This window comes from Lygodium microphyllum, chromosome 1 (assembly GCF_053477565.2).
Source record: "Lygodium microphyllum isolate KBCC chromosome 1, Lygodium_microphyllum_v1.1.10, whole genome shotgun sequence".
Taxonomy (NCBI): Eukaryota; Viridiplantae; Streptophyta; class Polypodiopsida; order Schizaeales; family Lygodiaceae; genus Lygodium; species Lygodium microphyllum.
Window position 1 is genome coordinate 58,720,439 of NC_141135.1, and position 16,414 is coordinate 58,736,852.

The following is a 16,414-nucleotide window of genomic DNA, read 5'->3' on the forward strand; positions in this document are numbered from 1 at the left end:
TCTTTAGATTGAAGTTTCCTCCAAGAATCCATGAGTCCACCTTTGGCAAGCTGGCCACCACCTCAAACCAAAAAACAGCTTGACCGCGAACCTTAGTAGTGCATAGATGTTGAGGTTGCCAACCAATACATGAACCGGATGCCAATCTAGCTTCAACCACAAGGCTTGCCCTTTGATGATGGTCCTGTCATCTCTCACACACATGATAGAATACTCAAACCAATGCAAGTACACATTCCTTTGCTTCTCCCATGAGCGTTGATTGAACACTCCTAGTAGGTGGAAGATCCTTTTAGGAGTACCTTTACAACTCTGCTAGTTTGAGAGGAGAGCTTATGGTCCTATAGTAACTTAATGTCGATGCATCCTAGGACCCCTTGCTCCATTGAAGTAGAGACTATCGACATTCCAAAATGCAAGGTGTATGCTCATGGGAAAACTCTAGTATCTCCCCATTAGGCATAAATGAAGACATGGATGTGGAGGAATTGGATGCCATGCAACAATGTTTAGGTGTTGGTTTAGAAGGTAAACTCCAGCCCCCATACCAGTCCATGGACATAGTATGGCTATAATATTCACCCCCTCGAATCATGCAGTGTGCCTCCATTCGCCAAGTTGTTGGTTGTGCCTCCATCATCAAATAGTTTTCGTGCAAGCTGAGTGAGTAGCCATTCAATCATGTCCCAAGGTAGAGGTGCCTTGCTATGTGATGTAGAGAAAATTGCTGAGATAGGAAAACTTTCCAGTAAACATGCATCATGCATTTGGGCCAATTCTTCAGTAGCACTTGCACCCCCAACTCCCAACCACTGAGATATGTCCTCTATCACTTGGCTGTAGATGACCTCCACTACCTTCTCCTAAGACCACTCACCAATAGGTGCAATTGAAAGTAGTAGTTTTGCACTTGGGAGGAGCCAACATGTGAAGCCTTGATGTTTGCAGATTTGCAAATTGTATAAAATTCCCACCTCCAAAGGAAGCGAGAACAACTCATGAGCCACAACTTTCATTACCATGGCCAAACAATGTCAAACTCATGTGACTTAAGCATAGTGAGAAGGTCTTAGGTTGCCAAGGATGACATGGAATGACCTATTGGACGGGAAGGGCCACTATGCTATTGTTGAGGGGAAGTCACAAGGGTGTGGAACTTTGGCACCTCTTTTTGTTTGTGGGGGACAATGGATTGGAGTGGGAATAACAGGGGGAGCATGGATGAAGGGGGCTTCGGAGGGGGGGTAAGAAGGGGATGCTAGGGGGAGGAGGAAAAGAGAATCTAGTGGGTGAGAAGGGGGTGCTGATTGGGGTTGTTGAGAAGGCTGCAAATGTTGGTTGGGTGATAAAGAAGAAAGCCCCCTCTACCACATTGACACTACACTCTAGTAAAGCCATCATCGTCTGTTGCACGGGGTGTGTGTGTGTTGTTGAATGGGGCGGGGGAAGGGGGATGAGGCAGAAATGGCAGCTTGTCAAGGAGGGATCTTATCATGCATCCTTGGTCTTGGTTTGGACAAATGACCAGCTTGGCATAGGTGGTCGTGAAGTCCATTACCTGCTTTGTTACATTCGCTTGCCGCATTTACATTCACCCCCACTAGTACTAGTAGTATACTAGTAGGGAGAATGTAAATGTAAAGAGTCATCACTAATTTGAGACTTGTCCAACCACATTGCCTCATGCATGGAATACTTGAACAAAAATTGAAGTTCCTTCAAGCATTTAACCCTTCCTATAGGCTTGGAGACTCGTCCAACCACAGTGCTCATGCATTGGATACTTGAGTAAAAAATGGAGTTCCTTGTAGCATGTAGCCCTTCCTATAGCCTTGAAGTAATACCTAGTCCAGTGCCACCATATCTTGAAGCCAATTAGTATCTTTTAACTCTAGCTCCCCTTGAGGGTAGTAGTAGGAATAGATCCATGATACTGGATTCACGTTCCATTTAGAGGGCAACTCCAACCAATACTTCACATCACTTGGCTTCTTGATGATGTAGAAAGCCTTCTTTTGTGGAGTTGACTTGAGTGCGAATTCCCCAATTGCTTCAAATGCTGCTTGTGTACCTTGTTTGAGCACTGTTGATCTTCTTGTAGACAAACTCATGCTGATGCTGCTTTTGTTGCCATTGTGCTTTAGAAATATTCCTTCAAGTTGGTTCAAGCAACTTATGCATGGCTGATCTACCACATTCTTTTGTGTAGGAGTCTCCAATGCTTTCTTGAAGGTGTTAATGATTTGACATCCGTAAACAATTTCAAATGGCATCTACTTGGTAGAAATATAGGTGATAGCATGCTCTAGCAATGTTAAGTACTCCAACACACCATCTAATTATCTTGACAAATGCAGCATTGATTCACTGTTGGCATCCCCTTGCATAAATACTTACTGCTTGACTAGAAATGAATCTAATGTTCGATGTGGAGTCTTGCATCTTGTAGCTACATATGACAAGAAATGACTCTGAACACTTTATTTTGAAAAATAATGCAAGGGGCACTTCTTTTTCCCCTTCTAACACTTCAGAGGCAAGTTATTGGTAATAATGTTCACCTGTTCATACTAAGGACAAACCTGTGTGCATCCAAAATATTAAGTCTATCACATCACAACACATTTCCTCTTATCTACTCTATGCAGAAGGTACTTTCAGATTTCACAACAAACACTCACATGATTTACTGAAACAGCCTTGAGTAGTGAGCTATCTCGGGCTTTATCCAGAACAATGCGTATTTTTTGGCATATATTAACCAAAGCACCTAGTTCCATCTTTAACAGATCTGCAGAAAAATGCCCAATTACTAGAGACTTCTAAACCTTGAATACACCAGTTCTATTAAAAAATATTAACTTTGTTTGCCTTCCAAAATTCAAAAGCCTTGAGCAATCATACCGATACATATATGGTTCTATGGACCTAGTCAAACAGAGAAAACTCACTCCAGTGATGCAAAACATTATCCATCCAAGTCAGACCAATTTGGTTCATGAACACAGTAAAGTGGACAAATTTCACTAGATGTTTCTGCAGAGCACTATGTCCAGCATCGAATTCCCAAAGCACTGGGTCGTGTCACAAATTTTTATCCTTCAGCATGCTTGTCACTAATGCCAGGGGACTGTGGTTTAGTATGTACATATCGATCACACAAGGGTGCCAATCAGCCCCTTCATTTCTTAAATTCATGGCAGATGCCATGAGCTCCTCCTTAACCAACAGACACACACATACTACTGGGATCAGGGTTACCCATCTTGTTATGGTACATCTAGACAGAAAGATCCAGTGGCTATATATATCAGCAGCACATTTCGACCTCAACTCACAGTGGGGATACACTCTCATGAAGACAAATGGAGAGATTTCATCAAGATTGGGAGTATATGAAAAGACAACGAAATGCCTTCTTAGACATTTCAAATTTTGTTTCTTTCTTCTTGCCTTCCATGGTTGCTTCATTCCCCTGCCTCTTGATTATACCCCAAGCCTTCCCCATATTAGATATACTCAATGCCCCACCCTGTCTAGTGGAGAAGACAACAACTCAGCTTATAATGTAAGAGGCAAGGCTGAAAAGAAAAATGCAAATACAGGACAGAGAAACAGGAGTTAGAGCAAAGGAAAGGAAAAGAGTGACATTACTTGCTATCACTGTGATCGGAAGGGCCACAAGAAACCTGATTGCAAGTATTACAAGAAGAAACAAGAGAGAAAGAAGAATGCAAGAGACAAAAAGAAGAAGAAAGATAAGATAGATGCATCTAAGGCAACCAAAGGCAAAGAAAAGGCCAATGTGGCCTCTAGTGTGGTCATAGAGGAGCTTTTAGATACAGAGGCTGATACATTATGTGCAATTGATTATGATGCCCTTGTATGTCACATGCAAGATATGCAGATTACCAAGGTTGATGTGATTGATGCACTTTTGCCAGTTGATGATGGTGTCACTCAGACTTGGATTGTAGACTCTGGTGACTCTTTTCATGTAACTCCTTGCTTGGAGTGTTTTGCTATGTTCAATGCAGGCAGTTATGGAAAGATGTATCTTGGAAACAACCATGCTTGCAGCATTGATGGGATTGGCATTGTACACTTGTCTTTAGACAATGGGCAAGAGCTTGTGTTGAAAGATGTAAGATATGTGCCAAGCATTAAAAAGAGTTTACTATCTGTTGGTCAACTTGACTTGCATGGCTACACCACACTGTTTGGTGGTGGTTTGTGGAAAGTAAAAAAGGATTCTATGCTGATTGCAAAAGGAGCCAAGAAGGGCACTTTGTATTGTTTGCATTGTAAAGCCTTGAATCGCAAGTTTCTTGCAGTTGCTGGAATTTGCAGCCACTTGGAGTTATGTCATAAGAGATTAGGCCATATGAACTTTAAAGATGCAATTGTTTAGTATATCCTACAATTCCTCAAAGACTCTTAAGCACCATCTCGATCATTTAAGTCTCCTTTACCAACAATTGACCACTCTTGATTGTCCTCTGGATGACGATGATAAAATGACCGTACTTCTTAATAGCTTGATGAAAGAAGCACAATTCCATGAAACTGTGACTGCTCTCAAGGTGTTTTGTGAAATGAAATACAAGGACACAGTTACCATTCTGTTGGATGATGAAAGGTGTTGCAAAGATGCTAACATAGCATCAGCACCCTTCTACGCCAAGGAACAACCACCCAAGTGTTGATATTGCAAGCATATTGACCACACTTTTGACCAATGCTAGAAGAAGAAAGACAAGCAACACACCCAATATACTGTTGCTCAAGAGTTGTTTTCAAACGTGCCTGAAAAAAATTTCAGACGTTTGTAGACGTCTGAAAAACACACTTAAGACGTTTGTAGACGTTTTTTTTTAAAATAAAAAAATTGGATTTTTAAAATAAAAGCACTGATTTCAGGTTGCTTTTGCCTATTTATTGATCCTGAGTGCACATAGCTTGGAAATTGCCTTCTGTGACTGAAAACAACTCAAAATCCCTCGCTAAGTCTACAAACTGTGGGCAACACAGCTCCCTACTTGGAAACATTGCTGCCCCAAACTTTTTGACCACTGGGGAAGATCTCTCTCTCAGCCTTTGAGCAGTGCAGTGTATTCAGCCTGCACTGTCACTGTTCACAGCCTAAAGGCTGAAAGCTGAAATCTGAACTCTAAAATTGAAGAGAACACCCTCTCTCTCTCTTTTTTTCGTAAAAGGTAATTGTATTAATTACGAAAAAAGGTACAAGTTTACTTGATTACAAGATACACGATGACACTAAGCCATCATGTGTAAAGGCTCCAGTACTAAACTACAAAAGTGTTACAAAAGTCAGGGCAAAGGTGCAGCGGAAATTGCCCTATGCCAAGGAAGTAAGTCCTCCCGAGGGAGTAAGCCTGAGTGCTGAATGAGATCTATCTGCCAATGCAAGAGACCTTTAAGCCTCACAATATGTGCCCGGACATTAGAGGCCGAATCAAAAAGAAAGGCATTCCGAGTGGTCCAATTGTGCCAGCATCCCCAGTATCTAAGAAAGTGAAACAAGATCTTCATATGCGGCTGTGCCGGTGTGGGGTATTTTGGTCGTACAAAAACCCAATCCAAAGGGCGTAGCGAGAAGCCAACCACTGTGCGCCAAACCGCGGACAAGAGCGACCAAATATTCTGAGCGAGAGGGCGCGAAATAAATCGATGATGGGCCGATTCCACAGTAGTGGTGCAAAAGAAACAATGGCCGTTAGAGATTCGACGCTTGGAAAGGGCTGAAGCAAGCAGAAGACCACCAATCATCACCCTCCAAAGAAAGACCTTGCATTTGAAAGGTGTCTTGTTCAACCAGCCCTCCATCACAATTGTCTTCCACCATGACTGAGATTTCCGCAATCCCCATACAGTATTAGCTTTAGTAACCAGCCATTGATGATCTTTAATCAGAAGATGGTACACCTGGATAGCTGAGGCCTTTCCCAAATTCAACCGACCTGCAAGGTCCCAGTCCTGCCAAGGACAATCCAAAGCAACGGCAGGAAAGGATTGCCTACTCTGGAGCACTGACAAAAGCTGTTCCCATAAATCACGGTATCCACGAGGGATTCTGAAAAGCCTCCTAGCTGTTCGAAAGGATATGAAGACGTTCCGACTGGCAAGGGTGGCATCTGCAACTGAAGTCAAGCCCAAACGTGGCAAACATGAGCTCAAACCAAAACACACACACTCTCTCTCTCTCTCTCTCTCTCTCTCTATATATATATATATACATATATATATACATATATACATATATACATATGTATATATATGTATATATGTATATATATATGTATATACATACATATAATATATATATATATATATATATATATATATATATATATATATATATATATATATATGTATGTATGTATGTATGTATGTATGTATGTATGTATGTATGTGTGCGTGTGTGTGTGTGTGTGTGTGTGTGTATACATATATAAAAGCTAAAGCTTGAAGGCTAAAATTATGAATTTGGAAATTGGGGCTTTGTTGTAATAAAAAAGTAGCAAGCTTTTATAGCCCAATGTCTTCATCTAATACTAATGATATTAAAATATGTTAATAAAATTAGGGTCATGCATGATTCGGGTCCAAGGTTTGAGTCATACTTTCATGAGCGTTTCCGTTTGACATTCGATTCATGTATGAAAAAACTATGTTGTTGCCAATACCCTATTAGATAATGACCCTGACGAGCCACCTACTACTTCTGACAAGGCCCTTAATGTATCTATTTAATCATTCTCTCTTGCCAATGATGAACCCTATCAATATACATTTTGAATTAGATCATAAATAAATAATGTATCTTGGAATTAGACATTGACCATGCCAATGCATGTATTTAGACCTTTCCAAACACATCCATTTATTGTGTGGGGTACTTTGCCCAGATTTTTATCCAAAAAGATTTGTACTTTCCTTTCATGATTCTATTAGGAGTGTGAACACACCTTAAGTATGTAAGTGTATGTGTCAAAGGTGCGAACGCCTTTTACACCTCCTAGCATTTAATAAAAGTCAAGGTTTGGGGGAAACCCTAGTCCTATATAATGAGGTCCTAACCGCTGTACTTCAATCAACAATTGTCACATCAATCTATTTAGCTTGTTGTGTACTTGCAAGAGTTCTCTCTCTCTCTCTCTCTCTCTCTCTCTCTCTCTCGTCACTGGCCCGTCATTGACCCGTCATCGTCGCCCGTCACTGGCCCATCACCGTCGCCCGTCACACACACACACACACTCTCTCTCGTCACTGACCCGTCATCGTCGCCCGTCACTGGCCCGTCACCATCGCCCGTCATCCCCCTCTCTCTCTCGTCACTGCCCCGTCCATCCGTCACTTGCCCCGTCCGTCAATGCTCGACCTGCTCGTCACTTGCCCCGTCTGTGGATAATAGTGGCGACTTGCTCCCACCACGGCTCATCTCACTCCCGCCATCGCCCTACTCACCTGCTTCCGCCATCACGCCATCGACGCCCACTTGGACCAACCGCTCGTCCGAGCCCCCAAACCTCTCGTCCGAATCCCCGACACTCCTCGTCCAAGTCCACTCACAATCGGATGCCCTCTCGTCCGACTCTGCCACGTGGACTAAACCCCTTGTCCGAGTCCCCACAACCGAACGTCCCTCGTCCGAGTCCCCGCCCTCATCCAACTCGAACACTGCCCTGAACGCCCCTCGTCCGAGTCCCCGCACAATCGGACGCCCCCTCTCCACGTGTCCACGCTCCTCGTCCGAGCAATCGCCATCCCTCCTCTCTTCGTAGCAGCTGCCCCCCCTCTCCCCCACCCTGCTATAGGCCTCCCTCACGCCCCGGACTCAGCACGTCAATACCTGACTTTTCTGCCACCTCCCACCACCGCCCATCACGCATCCGCCACCACAATGAGGCCAGATGCACACATCCCCTGAGGAAGGGATGGGATCGAACAAGACATCCCCGTCACCAGGCAACCGCACAAGAGGGAAAAAAATGAGAAATACTCAGCAATTGGAGCAGCATTGACAAGGTGACAGACTACCACACAAGGAAAGGCATGGAGGCCCTCCGAGATGTATGCAAGGCGCATGACCAAGACATCAGCAACATCAAGGAAATCATGGCAGCAATGTGCGCGGAAACGGCACACCAAATCAAGGAGGAAATAAGCACGAAAGTACAAGAATGGAAGAACGAAATCTATGCCGAGATCACATCACACTTCACCTCCTGGAAGGTGGACATTGAAACGTCCCTCTAGGAGAGAAACAGGGTGATCGAAGAACTGAGGCACGAGCTCGATGAATATAGAAACCAGCTGGACCTACTCAAGAAGGAGGAAGGAGAAATCACCGAAACAACGCCCACCAAGGTGCAAACCGAGATCAATGAGCTGAAGACACAAGTAACAAAGGAGCTCAACACATGGGCGAATATAGTGAAACAAGCACAAGCCGTAGTGGCCAAGAACTCCAAATGGATTGAGGTAGCCAAGAAGTCACCAACAAAGAAGGAGGAGTTTGTGAATGCAGCACTGGAGGAGGAGAAAAGGAGAAAGCTTAGAGCGCTCCACATCCGGGTGGTCAGATGGAAGGGAGGGGATAGCCCCCTGGCAGACGCCAAGCAGATATGTGAAAAGCTGGGAGTAGAGGACCCTCAAATAGTGGAGAATGCATGGCGCATAGGGAAAGACCTCACCAAGGGAAGGCCTCTTATCCTCAAATTTGCCAACTTAGAATCCAGACGAGCCTTCCTCTCTAAAAGGACAGCTCTAAAAGGGGAAAAAGTCTACCTGGAGGATGATCTCACACCCGCATAGGTGGCACACCGTAAAGAATGCATGCCACAGATCCTGGAGGCTCGCAAAGCGGGAAAATGGGCAGTATACAGAGATGGTCATGTCATCATCACAGATAAACGCCAATGACGGGGCGCAGGCTATGAGACCCACCTGAGGTTTGCAGTGTGGAACTGCAACGGAGCTATGAAAACAGATGCAGGATTATTCCAGGAGACCTTCAGCGGCAAGGACATCGTCCTCTACACAGAAACCCACCAAAGCCCAGGCACCTACTTACCAGAAGTGAGGGGATATAGATGGGAGACGGCATGCCGCCCTAGAGCCCGAACAAAAGGAGGGACCCGAGGGTCCGGAGGGGTGGCTGTGTTGTACAGGGAGGAGTTACAGCCCATGGTGCAAGTCATGCGGAAAGATGAGGAAGCCCAGTTCATGTGGATCCGGATACACACAGATCGCCCCCGAGACATATACATGGCGGTGTGCTATTTCCCACCAGCACACTCCCCATACGCACCACCAAAGGGCGAGTCACCATACCTACCACTGTATGAAGATATCATGCACTACTCCAGCGTGGGGGATGTCATGTTGGTCGGAGACTTCAACGCACACACAGCATAGAGCCAGACCCCCTTCTTCGAGAGTGAAGACCACATGTACAAAGAGATCGCACCGGAGGAGCACTTCTTGCACATCTCTCCGGATGGCTTCATCATCCGCCCAAGCTACATGGACACACACCTGTCTCATGGGGTCAGAAGTGCCATCATACAAATCCGCACGTCCTCACACCAACTACGGGTCGAAACGGGCAGATATGGGGCCAACCCCCTCCCCCCAGAAGACCGAATCTGTCAGCTCTGCCATCCCGAGCCAGAGACAGAGGAACACTATATCTGTAGATGCCCAGGGTACTACGAAATCCGGGGACGCTCCCACTGCCTATTCAGCGAAGGATTCGGACCTCTCTCCAAGGTGATGGAATTCAAAGAGCAGAGATGCCTGGGGCTCTTTCTACTCGAAATACAACGCCACAGAGACCACCTCCTACGAACTTTCAACATCTCTAAATTCAGCTTTCAAACCACTACAGAGGGGAAGATATTCCGTTCTGAAAGTATCAAAACTCATTCTTCTTAGGGTCCTTGTTGCGTCATTATAATAATGCACCAAGCATCCCATGTATCTTGCTGTTGAGCATCCATGAACAAATTCCAACTCTTTTCCTTCTTGTCTTTGTGAACTTCTACAGACCAAGACTCCTAAAGCTTCTTCACAATCTCCCACTTGATGATGTCTAGAAACTTCTCAATGAATGCCAAATCTTCCATGGATGGTCATTCTCTCTTTTTCTGCTCTTCAGTTTGTTCCCAAACAGTTTTCCACCAAGATGCAATTTTCTACTGCTTCAACAGGAAGAGAAAACAGTCCACCACATAGAGCATGCATCATGATGGTGATATGTTTCCGCCATTGTGGGATGAACAACTTGGCCTGTTGTAGACGTTAATATAACTTTCTTTCTTCTCTCTCTTTTTTTTTTCGTAAAAGGTAATTGTATTAATTACGAAAAAAATACAAGATTACTTGATTACAAGATAGTTGATGACACTAAGCCATCAGGTGAAGAAGTTCTCTCGCTCTCTCTCTCTCTCTTTCTGATTACAAGAGGCACAAGGGCCCTAGCCCAACGTGTGGGAAATCCCCGTAGTAATGCACTAAAAAGTTACACCAATCATGGCAACGACCCAGAGGCAATTGCCATATGCCAAGGAAGCAAATCCTCCCGAGGGAGCAAGTCTGAGTGTCGGATGAGATCTAGCTGCCAATGCAAGAGGCCTTTAAGCCTGGCAATATGACGCGGTACATTAGAGGCCGAATCAAAGAGAAAAGCATTGCGCGTGGTCCAAATGTGCCAGCATCCCCAGAATCTGAAAAAGTGAAATAAGATCTTCATATGCAACTGTGGCGGTGTGGGATACTTCGGGCGCACGAAAACCCAGTCGAAAGGAGTTAGTGAGGACCCCACCACAGTGCGCCAAATGTGCGACAAGAGTGACCAGATATTCTTGGCAAGCGGGCAAGAAAGAAAACGATGTCGGGCCGATTCCGCCGTTGTGGTACAGAAGAAACAAGTGCCATTCGAGATGCGACGCTTGGCAAGGGCCGAGGCAAGAGGAAGACCACCAATCATTACCCGCCAAAGAAAGACCTTGCATTTGAAAGGTGCATTATTTAGCCAGCCCTCCATCAGCGTTGTCTGCCACCATGTCAGCGATTTCCGTAGTCCCCAAACAGTATTAGCTTTGTCACCCAGCCATTGGTGATCCTGAATGAGAAGATGATACACCTGATTAGTAGAGGCCTTTTCCAGACTCAACCGGCCTGCAAGGTCCCAGTCCTGCCAAGGGCAATCCACAGCCAGGGCAGGAAAAGGTTGCCTACCCTGAAGTTCCGACGAAAGCTTTCCCCATAAATCACGGTATCCGCGCGGGATCTTGAAAAGTCGTCTAGCAGTCCGAAACAATACAAGGACATTGCGAGTGGCAAGGGTAGCATCCGCAACCGACGTCACACCTAAACGGGCCATGCGGTTAAATCTCAGTCTGAGCTGATGTTTATCTTCCCATGAAAGTAGTCGCGATACTGCCAACAATTCCAGCTGAAAGAAGTTAGTCTGCAAGCGGTCCCCTACCGGGTGCCAACGGGCCTTTTGGAGCACCACTTTCCAAGAGCCGACCAAGTGCAGTAACAAAGCGGAAGAGGGGCTGGAAAAACGGGAGTCTGCATTAAGGACATGCCACCAGGAGGCCCGAAGCCGGGTGTTACCATGGCGGAGCCCGCTGTCCTCAAGAAAATAACGGGCTATGATGGTCCACGGGTGATGATCCACACACAGGGCACGAAAAAGGGACCAACCGAGAGCTAGCATATGATTTTCTGCATCCAAAAGAGCTCCACCACCCATGCGCTTAGGGGTACATGTATGTGACCAGGAAATCCATGAAATGCCTGCCTTCAGTGAATCCTTCTTCCATAGCATGAAACGGATGGGATGAGTGAGAGCCTTCAAAGTAGTAGGCGTCCATGGCAACAATGGCAGGAAATACGTTAGCATTGGGAGCATAATTGACTGAGCCACTTTGAGGCGGACATGGAAGGGCCACGCTTGCGACTTCCAATACATAAACTTCGCCGCCAGTTTTTGTGAAATCCACTCCAGCAGGTCTTTTGGCCGTACATCCACCCCCAATGGGTATCCAAGATGCCTGACAATAGAGCCACGGGAAACCACCTGGCCTTGCCAGCCTAATGACTGTAAATCGGGCTCCGTGCAACTGAGAATGGCTGACTTAAAGGCATTGATGCAAAGCCCAGAGCCCTGACCAAAAAGCGTCCAAACATCTAATGCCTTGCGAATGTTGTCCCTGTCCGCCTGCAAAATCATAAAGGTGTCATCAGCCAAAGATTGGCTAATGAAGTGCTGGCCCAAAGGAAGAGACAACCCTCCCAGCTGAGCAGAATCTGCCATGGAGGATAACATTGAAAGGACCGGGTGAGTCGCCAGGGCAAAGAAAAGAGGACTCAAAGGACAACCCTGTCTGACTGAGCGTGCAAGGACAAAGGGCTCTGTAACCCCACCATTGAGCATAACTCTGGATGAAGCCGCAGCACTAATGGTGTAGATCAATCGGGACATCCGGGTACCAAAGCCCATAGCAGACATGAGATCTGCAATGAAAGACCAGTCCACATAATCAAACGCCTTTTCCAAGTCCAATTGAATCAATACCACTTCCTGACTGGAGTGTCGCGCATAGTCAATAGCCATTTGCACATTTAAGATATTATGCAGAATGTTGCAGCCCTTAATGAAACCATATTGGAGAGGATGCACAATAGTGGGAAGGTGCTTGTGAAGCCGATTCGCCAGCACTTTGGAGTAGATTTTATACATGGAGCCCATCAAAGAGATTGGTCTCCAGTGTTGCAGCTTTAACGGCGAAGGGACCTTTGGAATCAGTTTGATAAGGCCTTCTTTCCATGAGGAGGGCATCACCCCTGTTTCCCAAACCTGCTGAAACATGACCACCAATGGCTTCACCAACTGCGTGGCCGAGCTCTGAAAGAATTCATTAGTGAAACCATCCCAGCCAGGACTTTTATCCGTCGGCAGGTGCAACAAAACATCCATAACCTCCTCCTCGCAAATATCCGCCTCCAAAGTGGCTTGCATATCCAATGGAACCTGCTGGCGGACCAGATGATAGAAGACCGAGCGGGCATGTGTAACCTGGCTAGAAGGCAAGGGAGAAGAACCAAGAAGTTCCATAAAATAATTTCTGCACATATTGACAATGGTCTGCGGATCAGTGACCATGCGACCCTCCGAATCCTGGAGTCTGGTCATATTGTCGCGAGCCGGAGACGCATGCAAGGCACGAAAGAACTTATGAGACTGGCAGGCACTATCTTGCAATGTGTCAGTCAAGTTATGCAGCTTGGCCTGCTGATAAGATTTCAACTGAAATACTTGAAGAAGATGGGCCAAACGCCTCTCCAATGACAGCAGAAAATCATCATCCGGGGAATCCAGGAGCAAGGAACGGACCAAAGCCAGTAACTCCTCTGCTGCAGATCGACGACGGCGACAAAGCGAGGCATGATGGATCCCATACTGCCGAGCAACCCGCTGTACATTAGAGAGCAAGCGTGCAAATGAAGGCAAGCCCTCAGAGGCGAAGTCCAATAAGAACCTCTCAATCAATTGCTGCATATAGCCCTGAAAAATTGAATGCTTCAAATAAGAGGAGTTGAAACGTAAAGGGAGCCTGTCCAGCAACTGCATAAAAGGTGCAATAGATTGTGCCCGCATCTCCAGCTGGAGGGGGAAATGATCCGACAACGCATACTGCTGCAAGACCTTCATTTCCAGCATCTCGGGAAGAAAATCGTCCCCCTGCATGATATACATTCTGTCCAGCCGCGACCAAGTAGTTGCATATTGTGCGGAATGAAAAGTAAACCCTGAAAAAGAAGGGTGAAGCCACAACCAAAGATCCTGCTTAAGTACGTGCAAAGCAAAGGAATTCCACACCCGGCTTTCCGGCGCATCCATGACCGAATGCCCTGAAGTGGACTGAGAAGAGTGAACACACATATTGAAATCTCCCATCAAAAACCCCCTTCGGCCAAGGGACATGGAGGCCTGCAAAGTGGACCAAAGATCCCGTCGGGATGCGGGATCATTCGGAGCATAGAGGCCCAATAACCATAAAATCTCTCCTTCAAATAAGACTTCGATAACCAGAAAGCGGCCCTGCACATCATTTTTAATAAGGACAGGCTGATATTTCTCATGGACAATCATCAGCACGCCTGAATAGTGCGTAGCATGGGTGCCTGCATAAAACAGACGGAATCCATGACAATCCACAACTTTTCCTACTTCACCGTGACTTTTGTGCTCAACTGCACACAATACATCCCACTGGTTCTCACGCAAGACGGTCCACATGGCATGTTGCTTATGGCGAGAGCAAATGCCTCGCACATTCCACGTGGCTATCTTCATATATCTTCAAAAAAGGAAGTCAAGAACGAGGCGCCTGTTGCCTCGATTTCACCTTTTCCGCGAGAGCATCCAGGACGCCCTCATCTAGAAAATCAGCCAGTACTGCAAACGAATTCTGGCGACCTGCTTTAGAGGTAGAAGGGAAATCCACTGCCTTGGGAGTGGGGCGGGGATAACGCCGATCCCAGGGCGTAATCCTATTACCTTTGGTATCAAACGCCAGCTTAGCAGGAGGGCCTTTGGGGCCGTCGGTATAGACTTTCCTTGGCGACTGATTACGGGGGGCAGACGGGGCCGTAGTACGCGCAGCCTGCTGTGAAGTGACCATTTCTTTTCTGCGCGTATACGTGCGCACGGAATCCTGGGCAGCAGTAGGCCCAGGATCCGCCAGGCCTGCATCCAACTTTTTACCTTTTTTTGGACGTGCCTCAATCCAGTCAGTGCGACGGGAATCCAAACCCAGGACCTGTTGTTTGCCTTTATCCATGACATGAGGTGACTGAAGGGCTTCCTGGGGCGGGGCATCAAGCACCATGTCATCCTTGGGCAGCACCACCTGCGCATCCTCCGAAGACGGTTGCCTTTCAGGGCATTCAGCCATGAAATGCCCCAATTTACCACATGAAAAGCAGTGTCCCGCAAAGTTGCCCCATTTCAAGCGAAAATGCAACGGATGTATGCCTGAACAATTGAGGCGAAGCCACGCGGGCCTTTTCCTGGCCGTGTCCCATAACATGCATAAACGGTTGCGGTTCATTGCCCTGAGGCTTGGGGGAACCAGCACTGTTCCCACAACCGCCATCGCATCCTTCAACATTGGCCAATAGACCGCCGGACAATTTTCCACTTCCACCCACACCGGGCATTCTCGTTGAAGCAGACGCTGGAAGTCGGCCATGGGGTGCCATGGTACCACATGGACCAAGCGGCGATCAAAGAATAGTGGCAACTTGGACAGGAGCTCAGCTCGATGCGTTTCCGATTTCAACAGCACCTCATAAAAGCCGCGACGTCCAAGGAAGATCTCCTCAACACACTCCCCTTGCAATAAATGGTGCATCCACTGGCGAATATGCGACAGCACTGGGATCCTGCTAGTGAAGAAAAGTATAACTGCACGATCATAAAATAGCGAGAAGGATCGCAAGACTGATTTGGGGTCCACCGTGGCTTCCAGCACATCATCCGTTCCCGCTTCAGAAAAAGATTCATTATTATGCTGGACATAATCGCCAAGCAGAGTATTGGCAAAGTCTAGCAAATGCTCCCAGTCAATTTCCTGCGAATCCACAGGATCAGAGGCCACTTGCGCATAGGAACGTTCCTGAGGACCCATTGGCTCATCAGAAGTATGCTTGGAGCGTTTGCCAGCAGGCGGCAGTTCAGCACCCGGCAGTTCAGAACCTGGAGGCAGCTCCTCCGTGCATGGCACCATATCCTCTGGCTCCTCTGCATCGGAATCAGGGCCAAGGGCTGCCACCGTCCGGTCGACAAAATCCATATCCAGGCCAGCCATAGTGCTATCTTCTCGCTCGCTCTCTCTCTCTCTCTCTCAAGCTGGCTGTTGAGTGTGTAGCCGTCGGGCGACAGGCTGACACAGGCAATCGACAAGACTTCTAGGTGACAGGCAACAACCCACAAGCGGAAGGCAGGATCACGACAAGTCCAACGTGGACCACAGCAGGTCCACCGTGGATCACAGCAACAGTCGGGCAGCACCAGCAACGACCAGCGGCAAGTGACATCTGCAAGGAGTCGAGGCGTGACAGGCGAGACGGAGCCGCGACCACCGCACGACCCACGTGTGACGGACAGGCGACGCGCGTCAAACGGCAGCCGGCATCATCCCGTCGCGTTCTTTTTTTTCGTAAATCCCGTCGCCTCTGTCTCTCTCTCTCTCTCTCTCTCTCTCTCTCTCTCTCTCTCTCTCTCTCTCTCTCTCTCGCTCTCTCTCTTCTGTCCAAGGGCGGATTCCACAAGCACAGCCGATGAAACTTGAACTTTACCTTCGTGGCCTGT

The 16,414-nt window shown here is 47.0% G+C and overlaps 1 protein-coding gene across 10 annotated transcripts in view; it reads right to left on the minus strand.

The window, feature by feature from the left end:
• Positions 1-16,414, minus strand: part of LOC148041156 (uncharacterized) — a 109,103-nt gene that overhangs the window by 25,316 nt on the left and 67,373 nt on the right. For all 10 annotated transcript variants that reach the window (XR_015690745.1, XR_015690743.1, XM_087677118.1 and 7 more), the window contains one exon: positions 2,682-2,791. Coding sequence is in view for 8 of the 10 variants with exons in the window: in XM_087677118.1 (XP_087533244.1) it covers positions 2,682-2,791 (110 nt within the window). In the remaining 2 variants the exon portion in view is untranslated. The remainder of the gene's footprint in view (positions 1-2,681; positions 2,792-16,414) is intronic.